This window comes from Penicillium chrysogenum (genome assembly GCF_028827035.1).
Source record: "Penicillium chrysogenum strain IBT 35668 chromosome Unknown utg000002l_segment0_segment0, whole genome shotgun sequence".
NCBI classification, from domain to species: Eukaryota; Fungi; Ascomycota; class Eurotiomycetes; order Eurotiales; family Aspergillaceae; genus Penicillium; species Penicillium chrysogenum.
The window spans coordinates 6,891,372-6,910,246 of NW_026622750.1; the positions used below are offsets into that span (position 1 = coordinate 6,891,372).

General features: G+C 36.4%; 1 protein-coding gene across 1 annotated transcript; it reads left to right on the forward strand.

Moving 5' to 3' along the window:
- Nucleotides 1–792: 792 nt before the first annotated feature.
- N7489_005840 (beta-lactamase/transpeptidase-like protein) lies at nucleotides 793–4,569 on the forward strand (the record flags this gene model as incomplete). Its single annotated transcript, XM_056711592.1, has 6 exons — nucleotides 793–999; nucleotides 1,070–1,881; nucleotides 2,136–2,499; nucleotides 3,007–3,656; nucleotides 3,766–4,460; nucleotides 4,553–4,569. 6 exons carry the CDS (start codon nucleotides 793–795, stop codon nucleotides 4,567–4,569), a joined length of 2,745 nt encoding a protein of 914 aa, XP_056570013.1.
- Between the last annotated feature and the right edge of the window lie 14,306 nt (nucleotides 4,570–18,875).

Consider the following 18,875-nt stretch of genomic DNA (forward strand, 5'->3'; position numbering starts at 1 on the left):
ACCTCAAAACACCATATTAAATGCGATAAATTACAACTTGATATTTCAACAACGGTAGACTATTGGGACTTTGCCTTACAGCTTAGTGCTTTCTTAGTGACATCTAGCCTCTTAAAGGGGTTTAAAGAGATTTCATAACTCCATGGTTGCGATATATATATTTCTGACTTTTGTGAACGTAATTTCAATACCGTGATGATGAAGCTATTCGATTTTGTTAAAACTAATACACAGTGTTCAAACCCATAACTATCGGCAGGCAATAATTTAAAACCAAAACGTGGTTGTTGAAATACAAGTATAAAATATATCGCATTTACTATGTGTTTTGGGGTGGACTGGCTTACATGACCCACTCGCTTACCGATTACGTTATTCTTTTATCCAATCAATTACGGGGAACTTGACCCCCGACCAGTCAATCGGTTTGCCTTGTTCGAGCGGATGACGTGTTTTTTATTATTATCAACAGCCAATCAAAAAGCAGGGTCATTGCGTGTTTGGGAAAGGGTTACATTCGCCCCCAGCTGAATAGTGTTTGTTCATTAGACAAATCAAAGAGTCAGCTGACTGAATGCGACTGATACTCTGCCCTTCCTCACCGCAGCCCCTTATTTTCTGTCGGCTGCCTCCTGTGCTCGTACAGACTAAGTAGAAGTTACTAGTTAGATGATAACTAGGGAGTTCATTTCGACAGAAGCACCAAACTCGTTTAAAATTCTTCTTCCTCTTCGAAGGCATTCCATATAGCGTATCTCATCTACGAGGGGTCGATTCACCCCCAGTCTTAAGATGCTCTTTCCCTTGTCGTTCGTTCTTTTCGAGGTATTCGTGAGTAATACCCTCGCAGCCATTCAACTTCCTCTACTAGCGCATGAAGACCAATCGCAAAAAACCCCTCTTAATGAGGTATTCGACCAAAAGGTGAAATGGGCCCTCGAACACTTTGACATCCCAGGCTTGGCGATTGCAGTGGTTCGAGATGATGTTTTTTGCAAAGTAGGTCATGTTTCTCAACTGCTTAGTTTAGCTGTACCTTATTTCATCTCCGTACTAATCTAAGAAAAAGGGCTACGGCGTTTCGGATATGCATATGTCGAAGCCAGTAACTGAGCATACGCTGTTCTTCACCGGGAGCACGACAAAGGCCTTCACATCTGCGGCTATCTCTCTTCTAGTCGATGATGTTGACAATCACCCAGCGATACGATGGGACACACCAGTCCATACTATTCTTCCCGCCGATTTTGTTCTCAATGACCCTTGGTCTACGTCTCACACAACGATCGCTGATATTCTTTCTCATCGCTCTGGTCTACCACGCCATGATTGGGTTTGGTTGGCCAACATCACTCTCCAAGAAGTGGTGCAATCGATGAGGCATCTTCCTCTGACAGCTGAACCGCGGACAAAATGGCAATATTGTAACCTCATGTACAGTGCAGCAGCGCATCTGATTGAAACCGTGACAAATCAGTCATTACACACATTTCTAACAAAGAACATTTGGCAACCTCTCAATATGTCGGAGACATATCTTTCTTTCTCTGAGGCACAAGACATGCATCACGACATCTCTCAAGGCTACTATGTTGACTCGAATGGTAAAATTGCCTCAACCAACCAGGTATTCTCAGATACCATTCGGGGAGCAGGCAACGTACTATCTTCTGTAGCAGACTATGCTAAATGGGTTTCAGCCATTTTGAATCGAAAACCACCGCTTTCAAAAACAAGTTACGCTACCCTTTTAGGTGGGCACTCAATCATATCGCCCAATCCAGTTGAGCCGTTCGGATCCCCTTTACTGTATGGTCTAGGGTGGATGTCGCAAACATATAAAGGAGAGATGTTGGTCTTCCATGAAGGGGCACAGTTTGGGTACGGAGCATGTGTTATACTCTTGCCTCGTCGAAAACTCGGACTCGTGGTTCTAGGAAACAACATAATTGGTATCAACGCAGCGGCGAATCTACTTGCCTTTCACCTTATTGATGAAGAATTGGGATCCCCAAGAATGATCGGTTTGACTGGGCTACAAGGTATTCAAAGACCTTCAGTTCTTCAATGGATGAGCGAAATGTTACATTGCTCTCCCTAAAGTTCATTGCTAATGCGTAATGGATTATTCACAGCGGTGATAAAATCATCAATGACACCAACCTTCCCGATAACACTATATCGGAGCTCTATCCTATGACCCCTCATCCTCCGTTGCCGAACCCTCTCAAAATATCCGCTTATGAAGGAACATACACGCACCCAGTCTATCCAGACCTCAGGGTATCTAGCAGCTGTTCGGAACGAGAGACAGCCATTCAGGGGCTGCAGCGGAAATTACCTGACCTCTGCGTTTCGATTGTAAAATATAACCAATATTCCCAGTATCTCATTAGCGACCTATTCCATGTCTCTGGAATGTTCTGGGTCCAGATTGCCACGCACTGGGGAGTTACCAATGCGACGCGGGTGGAATTCCGGATTGATTCCAAGGGGATGGTAAGTTGGCTGGGAATCGAGATTGAACCATTGATGGGGGTCCATGAGGAGAAAATCTGGTGGAAGCACTTATAGATATATGGGGTTTAAAATGTATTTTTTCCTGTCAGATCACGAGGAGCTCAAACGCAAGCTTAGTTGGGTCCTGATTGAATAAGTCAGATTACGCATGTCTGTAAGGCCACACACAGCGTCAGGAGCAACAAAGCAAGTCACACCCCATGAGCGGTACCACAAATATCATTCGTTCTGGTCATTTAACTATAAAGGTTTCTTTGCATTACAACATCTTGGCAAAAACGCTTTCCGTCCAAAGAGCAAATAGAGTTCATTTTGAGCAAAGGTATTGAGTTTCTTTGAGTCTGTTCATTTGTTCACACCATCAAGCTCATATTCAAATTGTCAAATTGCAGTAGTGACGACCTATCTACATCTGGTTGAGGCATGGCAACAATGATGCCTCACGATTGGGCCTTGGATGGTATACAAGGGACCTCTGTACATCAGCAAATTGCCGCATCCCTCAATATCAGTCAAACGGAGATTGAAGATGTGTACCAGTGTACACCTTTGCAAGAAGCGTTGATAACACTTTCGACCGTGGGTTCCGCAGCTTACGTGAAGCGGATAGTGCTCTCTCTGCGATCCGACATTGACCTGCCAAAGTTTCGTTCTGCCGTTCAAGATGTAGTCCGGGCGACATCTATTCTACGCACTCGTATAGTACAGTTCGCCGACATCAGCTTCGTTCAAGTTGTGCTAAACGAATCAATCCAATGGTCTTCAGAAAATGGCACCCTTGAAGAATTTCTCGAAAAAGGACAGGCGGAAAGATGGGGTATTGGGGATCCCTTGCTACGGCATTCCTTGATTGTTGACAGCCAAGTGAAAGCTCGCTGGATCGTTTGGACCATCCACCACGCCATATATGATGGTTGGTCATTCCCTATAATGGCTGAGCATGTGAGCAAGAGGTACAATAACGAGCCTATCGAGCCAACGCTTCAATACAATGATTTTGTCCGGCACATATTGCAAAGTGATAGCGACCAGCATGGGGCGTACTGGCGTTGGTCGCTTGCAGGCAATTCGTATACCCAATTCCCTTTGCTGCCAAACCAATCCTACATGCCGAATATGGACTCGACATTCGAACAGTATTGTCGTCCGGTACATTCGCCTACTACGTCTCTGTCAGGGATGATACTCAGTCTGCATTCATGGAAACACCAGCCAGAGATACTTTAAGCTTGCTTGCAATTCCAGCCTTACGCGTGATGCTTCTGCGCCGCAGCATCTTCCAGAACAAGAAAAGAAGTGCATTGAAATGGACCCGGAGCTCAATAAGCTGAAAATAGAGCGCAATGCCTTTCGCCATGAGCTTATCGCGGAATATCATCAATTAACAAAAGCACGGAAGGCTGATCCTGCACGCTATGATCGATATCGTAGGCTGCAAAACCAAGTCAGGGCCAAGCGGGAAAAACTTCACACGGATGCCAAAGACAAGATGATGTACGACAATTTTTTCGAACACGTTGGAAATCATATTATCGATCAAAACTACCAGGGCATTCCCGTGGAATTTGAGCCAGACACATCACACATACAGCCGGAACGAAAGGTTCTCGCGGACCTTGAATTCAAAAACAGAGACGTGGATACTGTCGACGATGCAGAACTGGTCGAGGACCGCATTCGGTCACTAGAATTGCGACTCGAGCTTCACCAGCGCAACATACCCAAGCCATTAAGGAAACGAGTTAAGTTTGAGGCCACTACCAAAAAGCCGGACCAGCCACCATTCATGATGAAAAGCTCGACTGGCCTTGAGTGTCCTGTGTGCTTGGGATGCACATCGTCTATGCACCAAACGGCAAGGCAGTTTGCGTATGCTCGCAAGGACGTGCTACAGAAGCATTTCAAAACCCATAAGCTTCCTCGTATATTTCCGAAAGGTCGTCAGTGTGATATACCTGACTGTGCAGAATTTCTGTTTACTCTTCCGCAATACATATTGCATCAAGCTGAATGTCATAAAATAATCCTTTAGAGCAGTTCTCGAGCTGAACTTTTCCTTATACATTGGCCATTTGACAGTGATGGCCATCAATGGGACATCTATTTTGCGTCGGAATCATTTAGGCAGGCAACTTGCGACTGCATACTTTTAACAAGCAGAGAGCGTTACCTATACAATCTTCATAAAAGCAATGGGATTATTCCATTAAGCTAGTCCAGATTGCAAAGACCATGTATTCGTCTCAGGGCTGAAACAAGGCAATGCAATTTCGGTGTCTGTTGCAGCTGGAGTCAGCTGGGATTTAAAGCTGCTCTCATCCCTCCTCCCATGGAAAAAGAAACAGGGACCATTTTGGCACATAGTAAAGACCTCATTTGGTGAGAATGTTTTGAGAGAAAATGTATCATCGACAACTCGAGCATACCATCGGTCGTCAAGATCTTCGATCCACTTATGTGCTTGATTCGCAGTTTCCGCCCGAAAAAACAGCACCTCACTCGTGGCTATGTCAAAGAATATGACCCCATTATAAGGAGGAAGTTTTGTAAATGCTGCGTAGAAATCGTCGGGAGTCATATTGACTATACATTTGCAAACAATAGGCGTTATTTCCGAAATTTAAGTGACTTGGTTTGATTGAGTTAGAATAGTGCCTTACACAATAGGGAGCGGGTGACTTAAGACCTCCGTGCTAAGGTCAGTTGACTAAATAGGGGCCGGTTGATTGTATATAATAGGTTGATCACTTCCCACTATTCTAGTATCTTCGGCGTTTTGTAAGACTATTAGCGGGGCTCTCTCCCTATTAAAAATTTGATCACCTACGTCCTACTCCCGCATTCGCTCTATATCGGTCAAATCGAGATCAGAGAAGAAAGATCGAAAAATATCCCGTTTGACTATAAAAGATGTTATATTCTCTTAAATGGTATGATTAGGCGAGTAGATATTCTCTAAGAATAAGTACTTTTGATCTAGAAAAAAACTCTCTATGTCTGTCATTCTGTAGCGGCTCTAAAGACTCTAGTTCTTAGACCTATCGTAAGTCTAAATAGGAACCGGTATCGTAGCGACCCGAGGAGTCATTGAGCTAAGAAACGAGGCGACTTTAGTGCTCCACTCGGATATTTGATTTTCCTCGTATTCGAAGAGCTTAGGAGGGCGAAGATAGGTAAGAAGACCGAGAATAGTAGTAAACTCTAAGTGATTTGTACCGGGATTGAATTTAGACCCTAGTATAATAAATCCAATCTTACTTATAAGAAGCCTAAGGCGCTACTATAGTTTAGATCGATCGAGGTATCGGGCCCTTAAACTTTGACTAAATCTAAGGGGCTGCGAGTCTATTATTCTATAGAAGTGACGTATAGCGAAAAGAAATAGCTGACGATATATAGACCAAAAGCCGAAATCTTTCGGGCCTACTCTCTATATAAAGTCATTTTCTAGAGATTGTATATAAAATTGCTGGTTCCTAGGTGCCATATAATAACGAAACATGGCCTAACGGATGGTGCCTTTGAAATTCACCGGGAGAATCTTTTTAATAACGTTAGTTATTGCTTTAAGGTATTTCGTGTTCTCTAAAAAAGTCCTAAGGGACGGAATTATCTTTCGATAACCTAAGATAGTATACTACATTTTCGACCGTAGATTTGGGTCTTTGATTATCGAAAATGCCGAGCTATCTTAGAAAGCATTTTTTATATATCGGTAGTCTGCCATTGATAGACAAGGACAGCGTCCTTCTAGCATTATAAGAGTTGAGGGGTCAAGAAACTATGGATTTTGGCAAGTGAAAGATTGCTATACGGAGTGAATCTCTGCTAAGAAATCTAAGAGCTCCTATTAAACAATGAATTAGTTACGCATATTCCCTTTTATAGAGCACTAAATTCCCTACCTCTAGACATCTTAGACTTAGGAGATGGGTTCCTATATACCACAGAATCTATAAAGCGGGAAAATAGAGAAGCGTATCTAGCCTCCTTCCTAGACAACGGAATTCATCTTGGCTTTTCCCCTTTAGCTTATAGATTCGATTAAATTCGCTATATTTAGTCGGCGACTATCTTGCAAGCTATTCTTTAGCAGTATCTGTCTCACCCCTTTTCTAGTAATGGCGGATGCTCCGGAATATCTCTCTATCACTAAAAGTATACGATCTAGAGTCACATTCTCGTAGTCTCCTTCGGTAATTATCACTTAGCTTTTCGGTGTTATAGAGGTTAAAAATCCACCACGTATCACTAGGTACTAACTATTCACAAGTAGCAGTAATCCGATGCTTTCCTTGGAAGCAATATAAGTTCCACTCGTCTAGTAGGATAATTTCTTTTAGGTCCCCGCGGCTTAACTCGGGAACTAGCGGCTAGAGTTCTAAGAGTCTTATCTTATAGGGAATCTAAGTAAGTGGATCTAACCTACGACAGCCTTTATAGTTAAATCGATATAGGAGGCGGTCGATATTGGATTGACTAAAGGCCCGAGAGCCAAATATATCGATATTGTCGAAGAGAAGTTAGTCTAGCTGATAGATCTTGATAGAGCAGATTTTAGCTGCTAACAGCTACCGAGCAATTGTCAAGTCGTCAGATATTATAGAGAGAAGAACTAGGTATTAACTTGCATTTAAATAAAATGAACAGTAACAGTAAACTTAGATAGGACTAGATGTTTTATAACCACCCGCTTAGGGTTCTAGGCAGCTAGGAAAACCGTGGCCTTGATGATAAGATAGCTAGCGTTGACCTTATCTCAAAAGCAATAGCACTAGTACCCTAATACAGCCTATACAAGGCTCAGGTCGATAGAGAATAGTCGGCGCTACTACCGCATTGTTACAGACTTTTTAAATATAATCCTATCCTTTTATAAAATCTCTATATCGCCGTTATATAAGAGGGATATTTTCTTACGATCTATCTCAGCGTTACAATTTTAGTAATTTTGAAATCCTTATATCTATATTTGATTATAGAAGGTACAGAATCGTAGGATGGAGATAACTTTAATTGCTCTAGGTTAAAGTAGGAGAAAACGCCTTAGCACCGACCATAGCTCCGCCGAGTTTGAATCTCTTAGTGATATACCTGTTTCTGCCCTTAATAAAGGAGAGAATTGATTTCGTTCAATTCACTTAGGACATCCGGGAGATATGTAGTGCCTGATACCCACAACTTTTGTTTAAGGCTGTCAGCCTTCTTATATAAGTCAATAAACTGAACTTAATGCTTCTTAATATAAGTAAACATATCCTCTAAATCCGATAGATTGAATTCTTTCTAATGGCTTCATAGTTTGTTAGTATCGTGAAAATATAAGAGAACAATATTCACTCACATTAAAGTCGATATATTTTTACTAGCAAGAAGAATTACCCCAGAGGATAAGTGATCAACTACAATAGACTATCGGCGGCCGATATATAGTTGGTTCTAGAGCTTTTAACGATGGCGTAACTTGGTTCTTTCACTAAAGTGCTCCTATTCTTCCGTAAATAGTTTATAAAGAACCACACTACAAGGGCCTTTAATTTTCTTTGTGAAAGAGGGAACACTTTACCGAATCTATATTCTTAGTAATTTGAAAAGAGATAGAAATAGGTCATTTCTAAAGGCATCGATCCTATTTCTTCTTCTTTTAGTATATTAAGGCGCTTAGCGGCGGCAACGATTCGGTCTAATACCGACGTATGGGCGTTATCTTTAGCGTGGATTTGCCGCTAATAAAGATATTAGTCTCTAGGTAACGTGATTTGATCATTTCGAATAAAGTCATTTTCCGTAAGTGTAAAGTCTCCTCTATTCAGTGGAGCTCGGGGAATAATATATGATTGAGTGTCCGGCTTAAGCACGTAATTTAGGCCTGAATCACCGTCCGATGTCCTTGGCACTACTAGCAATTGAGGGATATTAGAGGCATTGGCTCGATCATCAGTCACACCGTCTAATATTCCAACTGATGTTGGTGCGCTTTGGTCTTGAGTAAAGTTTCTGAGTAAGGTAACTAGATCCTTGTCTTGTTATGCTCGGCGATTTTTGATGGCATGTCGAAGAAAAGTGGCGCTAAGTTACGCCAGGGCGGTTTCCATGTTAGAAAACAAATAACAGGATATCAATTAGAGAATTTATGAATAAAGAAAATTTTTCTGCTTATTTATCGCGTTGACCTTCAAACCAGTTTTCCTTTTGACCACGGTTTTCCTTCTGATCACGGGTTTTCCTTCTGGATCGAAAGGCTCTCGCGGGAATGACCACGGTTTTTTTGACCACTAGGCGCCTAACTTGCTACCCTGTCATGGGAAGGTCCACGATTTTCCCTCTCACCAGGCTGACCTGAGCAGACTTGCTTCCCACGTAGGTCCACGATTTCCCTCTCACCAGGCTGACCTGAGCAGACTTGCTTCACTTGACGCCGGACTTCCCACGTAGGTCCACGATTTTCCCTCTCACCAGGCTGACCTGAGCAGACTTGCTTCACTTGACGCCGGACTTCTCAGGAAGATCCACGGTTTCCCCTCTCACCAGGCTGACCTGAGCAGACTTGCTTCACTTAACGCCGGACTTCTCAGGAAGGTCCACGGTTTCCCCTCTCACCAGGCTGACCTGAGCAGATTTGCTTCACTTAACGCCGGACTTCTCAGGAAGGTCCACGGTTTCCCCTCTTACCAGGCTGACCTGAGCAGATTTGCTTCACTTGACGCCGGACTTCTTAGGAAGGTCCACGGTTTTGCCTATCCATTCTATGCCCTCAATTAGCTCCGTTTCTCTTGAGACAGACCACAGTTCACCCTCTTTTCTATGCTCCCCAATTAGCTACGTCTTTCTTGAGAAGCACTATAGTTTTCCCTTTTTCTTTTTCTTAATTTCCAATTAGCTACACTTTTCTTGAGAAGTATCACGTTTTACCTACGCCACTATAGTGAAGCTCTGTGACATTGCTCCTAGAGCATGAAACTAATCCTTAACGCTATAGATCATATTTACTATTTAAAAGAAACAATGCTGTAGCATAGTGTTACCCATTTATTGGATTTAAATTGTAGATATATATTGAAAGAAACCTCTATTCATAGCTCGAACTTTAAGAGAACCAGAATAAATTGTCAGACAGCATAAGACTTTACTAGTCCCTCCTTTAGAGCCTAGAAAGTCCCTTTTATCGGGGCTGGCTAGAATTCTGTCTCAAAAAAGTCAATCTTCTCTTTATGTGTTAGAGCAAGATATCGACATTTGTCTCGTGTTTATAGGTCGGCGGAAACTATACTAGATTAGATTTATAAGTGATGCGTCCGGTAGAGTATAAAGACTTACCTATAAGAAGAAGTCTAGTTGGGCAGAACCTCACTTCATCTTTCACAATATTTTTTAGGTCAGGTTTTCTATAGTGTTAAAGACCCCGTCTTCCTTTTCGACCCTCCTCTTTTTTTAGGGGATTTGTATCAATATACAAAGCCTAACGGAGTACCTTTCTAAATCAACGTCAATTCTCAAATCAAAGAAGAGGTGACTCACCAAATCTAGTCTATCGAAATCAAGCAATTCATTCATATAATCATAAATCCATTTATCGTGGGCTAATTGGAAGTTAAATTGCAATTCTCTTAAGGGGTATCTTGTTGAAACATACCCTCCTCGTCAACTTGCCATATCAGATAGACTCTTCTCAAACGCTGGCCCCGATCCCTTCCTATGATTAGCTCTTTTAGGTAAGCAAGCTGTGCTAAGATACCAATCCTAGTAGCAATGAAGACAAAGCTGTCATAGTGGTCTATATCTTTAGGTTTGCCGTATAGACCATCGAGAATAATTCGTAAGGAGTTGTATTGATAAGAATCTAGTCGTCTAGTAAATCCGGTCTCTACTTTAGCAAGCACTGTTATATGATTTGTTTTTCTGTCTATATTGCTTTCCTCCCACCAAAGAATATTCATAGGATGCGACTCTGCGAAAGAAAAAAGGCGGATAGTAGGGATTCTTAGATAAATGTATTGACCTACACGAATTTTCCAAGGACGAGTGGGACTAAAAGATAGTATCACTGCCCCTTCTAATTTCTTGGTCTTTTCCGCGACGGCCAAGCCCCGCCAATTACGATAAATTTGATATGCGATCCGTATAAGCGTGGTTGTAAAGAAGAGCCCGATGCTTCCAATAAGGAGATATCCGTCGAGGTGGAATCGGTTCCTTAAATGGAGCCAAAGAACCACAATTGTAGAAAGACCTAGACAGATATGCATATTGGTGGAAAGCTTATATGCCCGCCGACGAATCTATGGTAGCACTAAAAAGGACAACACCCTGACAGAGATAATCGCCTAATAATCAGCACAAAATCAAGATTATAAAACACTTTCGAGAACTTATAGCGAATCCGTACCGCTAAATAGTTACTCTTAAGTCGAAAGAAATGACTTAAAGGGCAAAGATAATATGAAGCAGGCTCTGGAATACTCCTATGATACCCACACTAGCGTGTAGATACTGTTGGGTAGGGAGAGATAAGTTTAAAAGAGCGGCACCGAAGGTCAACTAAGAAAATACTACCAAGGAGGCTATATATAGTGTAGTAAGTGATCCTACCCGGGATCTGGCTATACTTATGTCTTGCATACCTATAATATTGCATGCAAAGGTTGCGGCATGTTGGTATAATAGTGTATATAGTAAGGCATACTATAGAGGGTGACAATAGTTATATTAACTTACCGGTACTATCTAAGGATACCTTAGGTATGCACTATATGGTAAGAATTAATAATATAACTTGCCTCCTAGTACTATAATAAGATAATAAAGGTATTATAAAGATATCACAGATTATCTCAGATTTGCCTCCTAAAAAGGTATAAAAGCATGTCTGATTTCGACCCTTAATGAAATGTAACTTACTTCTTAATTTTATCTACTTCATATATAACGTCTTTCCTTCCTATTTAGGATAAGTATAACCTATTAACTATATCTTATATAATCCTATTATATAAGATTATATAAGATAACTTCCCTAAACGGTTATAGTCTATACTAGACTATAATATCTTATCTACTAAATTGCTTATAGGTTATAAGCCCAGCTAGCAACCTATTTCCTATTTAGGAAATATAGGTATATATTTCCTATTAAGGAAGGCCGAGGTTTCTCCGAAACTCCGAATTATCTCTAAACTATATACTACTATAAGTAGTATATAAAGAAAGTTTATATACTATATCTTAATATAGTATATATATCTATTTATACTATATACTATTATTAGTATATAGTATTACCTAAGGATATACTATTATAGTATTATACTATATATAGTATATACCTATTTACTATATATATACTATATCTTATTATAGTATATATACCTAAAGCACTATATACTATTCTTAGTATATAGTATAAATATTTAAAGAACTATATACTATTATTAGTATATAGTAATACTTTAATACTATATCTTACTATAATATCTATAGAAAAGATATATCTCCCTAAATTAAGGGGATTAGAGAATTATATTATCTAGTCTATTAGGGTAAAAGCTACCCTAATTAAGGATAATCTCTATACTCCTATAAAAACTCTCTCTATAGGAGTAAAGAATAATAAAGCTATATCTATTTTAAAGCTTTATTATAATAATAGACCGCTTCTATATCTTAAAGATATAGAAAGTGCTTATAAAGCCTAGCTAAGACTCGAAGCCCTCTATAATCCTAAAGGCTTTACTACTAAGTATTTAACCCTAAAAGACTTCTTTAATATAGCATTAAGTGACTTTAACTTAATAGAAGAGTATCTTAATAGGGTTAAGATATTAGTAGATAACCTTAAAGGAAAGGGTATTAAACTACCTAATTAGGTAGTAATAGCCTAGGTCCTAAATAGTCTTAATAAAGACTATAATAGGTTTATTTAAAATATAACCTAATTATTAAGAAATAACCCTAACGCGTATACTATTAAATCTTTATTCTCTAGCTTAATTAATAAAGCTAGAGGTAGAGAGTTATACACTTATAAGGGAAGTTATTATACGAATATTATAATACTTAAATATAAGTATTAAAGGTTGTATAGAAATAAGCCCTTTAAGGGAAAGTATTATTAGTATTATAAGGTTATTAGTTATAATACTAATAGCTACTAGCTACTATTTCTAAATTTAGCGCCTAAAGGCTAGAAGCCTAGAGGTAAAAGGGCTAAAAAGGTTATAAAACCACTAATTTTAGCTACTAGGGAGTCTTATAAAGCTAAATTAGCTAATAAGACTAATAGCCCTAAGGCTCCTAGTTAGACTAAAATAAATGATTATATTATATCTAATATAGTAGATACACCTAAATCTACTAAGGATATTAATATATTAGATCTAGTTAATAAACTAGATAAAGATCTATATACTAGTGTTAAAATATAACCTCCTAAGGAAGCTAGTGATTAACTACTAGATATAGATAAACCCTATAACTATAAAGAGGTATATCCTCTTTTAATATATAGTACTAAAGTAAGCGCTAAAGAACCACTAGATAATATAGGATTAAATCCTATAAAGGAAAAAGTGGACTTTATTCTTAATAGTGCTACTACTATTAGTACTATATATAAATTAGAATACTATTCCTATTATTAGCCTATAACTACCTTAGGTAGGGTAAGGCTAATACTACTAAGGTAACCTATAAAGGTGATATATATATAAAGACTAATACTAGTGTTATATACTTATTAAAAGATATCTATTATATACCTAATTTAGGTATTAATTTAATAAGTATATACTAGCTATATAATCTAATTGCTTTATTTATAAAAAATAGAGTATATCTATATACACCTTTAAAAAGGATAGTTACTATTACTATAAAAAGGGATAACCTCTATTATATAAATACTACTATATTAAAGAAGGCTATAAACACTACTTTAGTAGATACTAAGCCTAATTACCTTAGTATAACTACTACTAGTGATAATAGCTATATCCTAGAGAGGACTATAAATAATAGTATTATTAATACTATTAAATTATAGTATATAAGATTAGGGTATATAAATATATAAGCCCTAAAAATTCTCTTATTAAACCTACTAGGGATAAAAATATCTCTAGAAGAAATTAAGGCCTTTCTTAAAGAAAAATATAAGGTATACCTATTATCTAAAGATAATAGAAATATCTATAGGAAGATAGATAATCCTACTAAGTACGAAATCTTAGATAGGATTTATAGTGATTTAGGTAGACCTTTACCACCTACCTATAATAAATATAGGTACTATATTACCTTCCTAGATAAAAAATCTAGATATCTCTAGATAACCTTACTATATAATAAATTAGATACTTATAAAGCATTTAAAAATTATAAAGCCTTAATTAAAAATGTTAAAAATAAGAGAATTAAAGAACTCTTTATAGATAATAGTAGAGAGTATATTAATAAGTAATTTAAATTAGCCCTAACTAAGTATAGTATTAGCTATATAACTACTCCTAGTTATACTAAGGAGTCTAATAGGTTAATTAAACGAATAAATCTTACTCTATTTAATAGAGTAAGAGCGTTACTTATATAGTCTAAAAGCCCTAGCTATTTATAGGGAGAAGCACTATAGGCTACTACCTATATTTATAATAGGTCTCCGTATAAAGTATTAGGGTATAAAACACCATATAAAGTATTTTATAATAAAAGACCTAGTATATAAAATATTAAGGTCTAGGGCTCTTTAGCCTATTATTATATAAATAAATATAGAACTAAGCTATCTCCTAGAAAGGAAGAAGCTATAGTTATAGGCTATAGTGATTATAAACACTATAAGCTATAGGACTATAAAAGACTAAAATATCTATAGTCTAGGGATATTATAATATATAAGAATAAATTTCTAATAAGACTACCTAGAAATTTAAATCCCTATAAAAATACTAGTCCCTATAAGGAAACTAAGCTTATAAGCTTAGAGAAGGTTAATATAGATCCTATATCTCCTAATAAGGAAGATAAAGTATTAACTAGAGGAGAAAACTCTAGAAGGATTGCCGTAGATCCTAATTATAGGATAGAAGTGTAAATACCTAAATTATATACTATAAAGGATACTATATTAACTAACTATATTAGCTTAATTAAGACTAATATAGATAGTAGGTTCGTACTTACTACCTTAATACTATTAGAACCTAATAGCTATTAAGAAGCTGTTAATAGTCTAGAAAAGGACGAATAGTTAAAGGCTTACTATACTAAGGTAGAAGAACTAGAGAAATAGGGAACCTACGATATAATAAATACACTACCTAGTATAAACCCTATTAAGGGTAAATAGGTTTTTAAGAAAAAACCTATAAATAATCTAAATCCAGATAAGGATTATATTACTAATAGTGATAAAACTATTAGATATAAAGCTAGGTAGGTAATATAAGGATTTCACTAAAAACTAGGGGTGGATTTCCTAGAGACCTTTTCTACTATATATAGAACCGAGTTATAGTATCTAATATTAATAATAGCTATTAATAAAGGCTAGCACGTGCTATAATATAATATTAAAAATGCCTTTATATATACTAATATAGATACCGATATATATACTATCCTACTAATAGGAGTATATAAAGATAACCTAAGAAAGTGCTATTTCTTAAAGAAAGCACTATATAGTCTAAAATAAAGTCTAAGACTTTAGTATAAATATCTATCTAAAATATTAGCTAAATTCAACTTTAGAGCATTCCCTTATAATAAGGGTATATATATAAACTCTAAAGATTAGTGTATATTAATATATCACGTTAATAATATATTATTTATATATAAGGATTTAAGCTATATAAGAAATATAGTAGCTAAAATTAGCCACTATATAAAGATAGAAGAAATTGGTATAGTGTTAATATTCTTAGGTAATAATATAAAAATCAATTACTAGATAAAAACACTATATATAGACTAAAAGGGTTATATAGAGAAATTATTAAATAAATTCTTTATAATAAATAATCCTAGTTATAAGCCTATTAAAATACCGGGAGAACCGGGGCTAAAATTAAAGAAAAATACTACTAGCGTAAGCCCTAGTGATATTAGTAATTATTAGAAATAAATAGGGTCTTTACTCTATTTAGCCTTAAAAACTAGGCCTAATATAACCTTTACTACTATATACTATACTAGATATATAAGTAATCCTAGTAAGGAGTATTTTATAGCCCTTAATAGGATATAGAAATATTTACTAGTATATCCTAAATTAGGATTAGTATATAAATACTTAGAAAAGGACCTATATATAAAAGGCTATTCTAATTTAGATTAGGGTAATAATCTAGATAAAAGAAGATCTATATTAGGCTATATATTTAGCCTAAGCCCTAATATAGGATTAAATAATCCTATTAGCTAGAATTCTTAACTATAAAAGACTATAGCACTTAGTAGCTATAAAGCTAAATATATAGCTCTAAAAGAAGCTACTAAAGAAGCTATATATCTAGCTAATATATTTAATTATTTAAATAAAGAGCTAGATTTAGGGTATACACCTAGTATACCTATAATCTTAGTTAATAATAATTTAGCTAAGAAATTAGCTAAGAATCTAGAATTTTATAAGCGATTAAAGTATATTAAAATTATATATTATTTTATAAGGCAAGCTATATTAGAAGGAAAGGTTAATATAACCTAAATACCTTCTAAATATATACTAGCTAATTTCTTAACGAAAAACGTTAATTATACCTTATATAATTCTTATATAGATCTAGCTTAGCTAGATAATATATAAGATATAAGAAGCTATAAAGCACTCTTTTCTAATTATAATATTTTATCCTATAAGGTTTTAATTATATATTAGTTTTTAACGAGACTTTATAGCTATATATACACTATATACTATAATCCTTATAGGGACTATAAGGATTACGGGGGCCTATTAGTATAATAGTGTATATAGTAAGGTATACTATAGAGGGTGACAATAGTTATATTAACTTACCGGTACTATCTAAGGATACCTTAGATATACACTATATAGTAAGAATTAATAATATAACTTACCTCCTAGTACTATAATAAGATAATAAAGGTATTATAAAGATATCACAGATTATCTTAGATTTGCCTCCTAAAAAGGTATAAAAGCATATCTGATTTCGACCCTTGATAAAATGTAACTTACTTCTTAATTTTATCTGCTTCACATATAACGTCTTTCCTTCCTATTTAGGATAAGTATAACCTATTAACTATATCTTATATAATCCTATTATATAAGATTATATAAGATAACTTCCCTAAACGGTTATAGTCTATACCAGACTATAATATCTTATCTGCTAAATTGCTCATAACTATAATACTAGATATTCTTTACCGGTTTCTACCCTTCGAAAATAAGGTCTTCTATAAGGTAGTAGTATATCTTTACTAGATAACCTTCGATACTATAGTAGGGATATTCGTAGCTATTAATATACTATAGTTATTAGTTTCTTTATTATTCCGCCTACTAGTCGATAGTCTTACCTTTTACTAGACCGTTTTTAAAGAAAGATAACGCTTCTCCCTAGTCTATCTTAGTATCCGATTTAGTATCTAATATGGTATTATATCCGCTACCGCGGCCTCTTCCGCTATAATTACGTCCCTATCTACCGCCGCCGCGCTAGTTCTAATTCTCTATCTTCCGCGCTATATTTACTATAGTAGAGGTACTTAATAAAGTAGGTATATTATAAGCTTCTATAATTAGCTTTTTATATAAGCTATTAAAGTCGTCCTTTATAACGCTCTCTAGAATAGTATCCTTTATTATCTAGTAGGTAAACTTTACCGAATCTAGTTCTCCTTTAAGATTATAAAGTATAATAAATATTATACCGAAAGGGTGCGGCTCTATTTTATATAGGCCTAATTAATTATACTATATCTAATACGCTATAATATAGGTATTAGCGCTAGAGAAATCTAATCTCCGGATCTTATAAAACTTAATAACTTTATATCTAATATTATTAGTGATCTTTATACTATAAACGAGAGTCTCCACTTTATATATTATAATATCTATATAATATAGAAAGGCTTCTACTCCCCTTTTAAGAATAGTGATAATCTCTTAATCTAGTAGACTCTTAATCTATCTATAAGCAATTTTTAACTAGTATTCCTAAATATTATACTCGGGGTCTATCTCCTATAGTCGGGGTAGTTTATAATTAGCTATTTTATCAATACGGACTATACTAAGTCCGTTCTCGATCTAGCGTTTCTATCTAGCGAGATTACTACTATCTAGTAATAACTTAATATCTTTATTTAATTTAATTTCCTTCTCCTCTAGGAGGTTTATACCCTAGGTCCGAATCGCTCGTTTCGCTATATCGGTAGAGGAAGAAGGTTAGGAGCGAGGTATAGGGAGAGAGCGTGATAAGCCCTTACCGGCGTTATTATCCTCGAAATTAGTTATATTAACTAGCTAAAAAATGTAGAGTCTTCTCGATAAAAGATCTCCGGTTAGAAGTAGAGAGACACGTCTTCGCTAACTCTCGCTAAGAAATATAGAGTTTTTATAATAGAAAAATCTCTATTTATAAATATAGAGCTCTTTTAATAAGAAATCTCTAATAAAGAAATATAGTCTATAATAATATCGATAACCTTTACTACCTTATTAATAATAGATTCGATAATCCGATTTTAGTAGGGTATAGGACGGGCCGAAGCGCGACCTATAATAAAAATTCTAATTTTTGATTCGCTTAGTTAAACTCGATGAAAATTGATAATTTTGATAATACTCGGAGTCCTCGAGTAAAGGGCTTTATAACCTAATAGAAGGAAGAAGCTACGTAGTGGAATATGTAACTTAGAGAAATAGATAAATGGACTCTGGAGAGGAGAAAAGAAGAAGAGAGAGGGGGAAGCTATCTGCATACACATGAGGAAGTCCTGGGAAGCGGGGGATCACGTGATAAGCACGTGACCACCCTAACATAAAGGCCCTACGTCGCCTTTCCAAATCTCGAGCCAGGCGGAATGTTCACACTTTGCCATTTTCCTTAGACAAGAGCCGACGAAATGGTGAGTTTGGAAAGGGGTTATTTACTTACTTTTGTACCACGGGCATTGCTACTAGCATCATATCTATCTCCCGAACCGTGGTCACTGTAAAATCGTGGTCACTGCAAATCGTGGTCACTGCAAATCGTGGTCACTGTAAATCGTGGTCACTGCAAAATCGTGGTCACTGCAAAATCGTGGTCACTATAAAGTCGGGGGGTCACTGTAAAGTTGGAATCGCCTTAGAAATGCTAGCTACCTAGTCAGTTATCTCG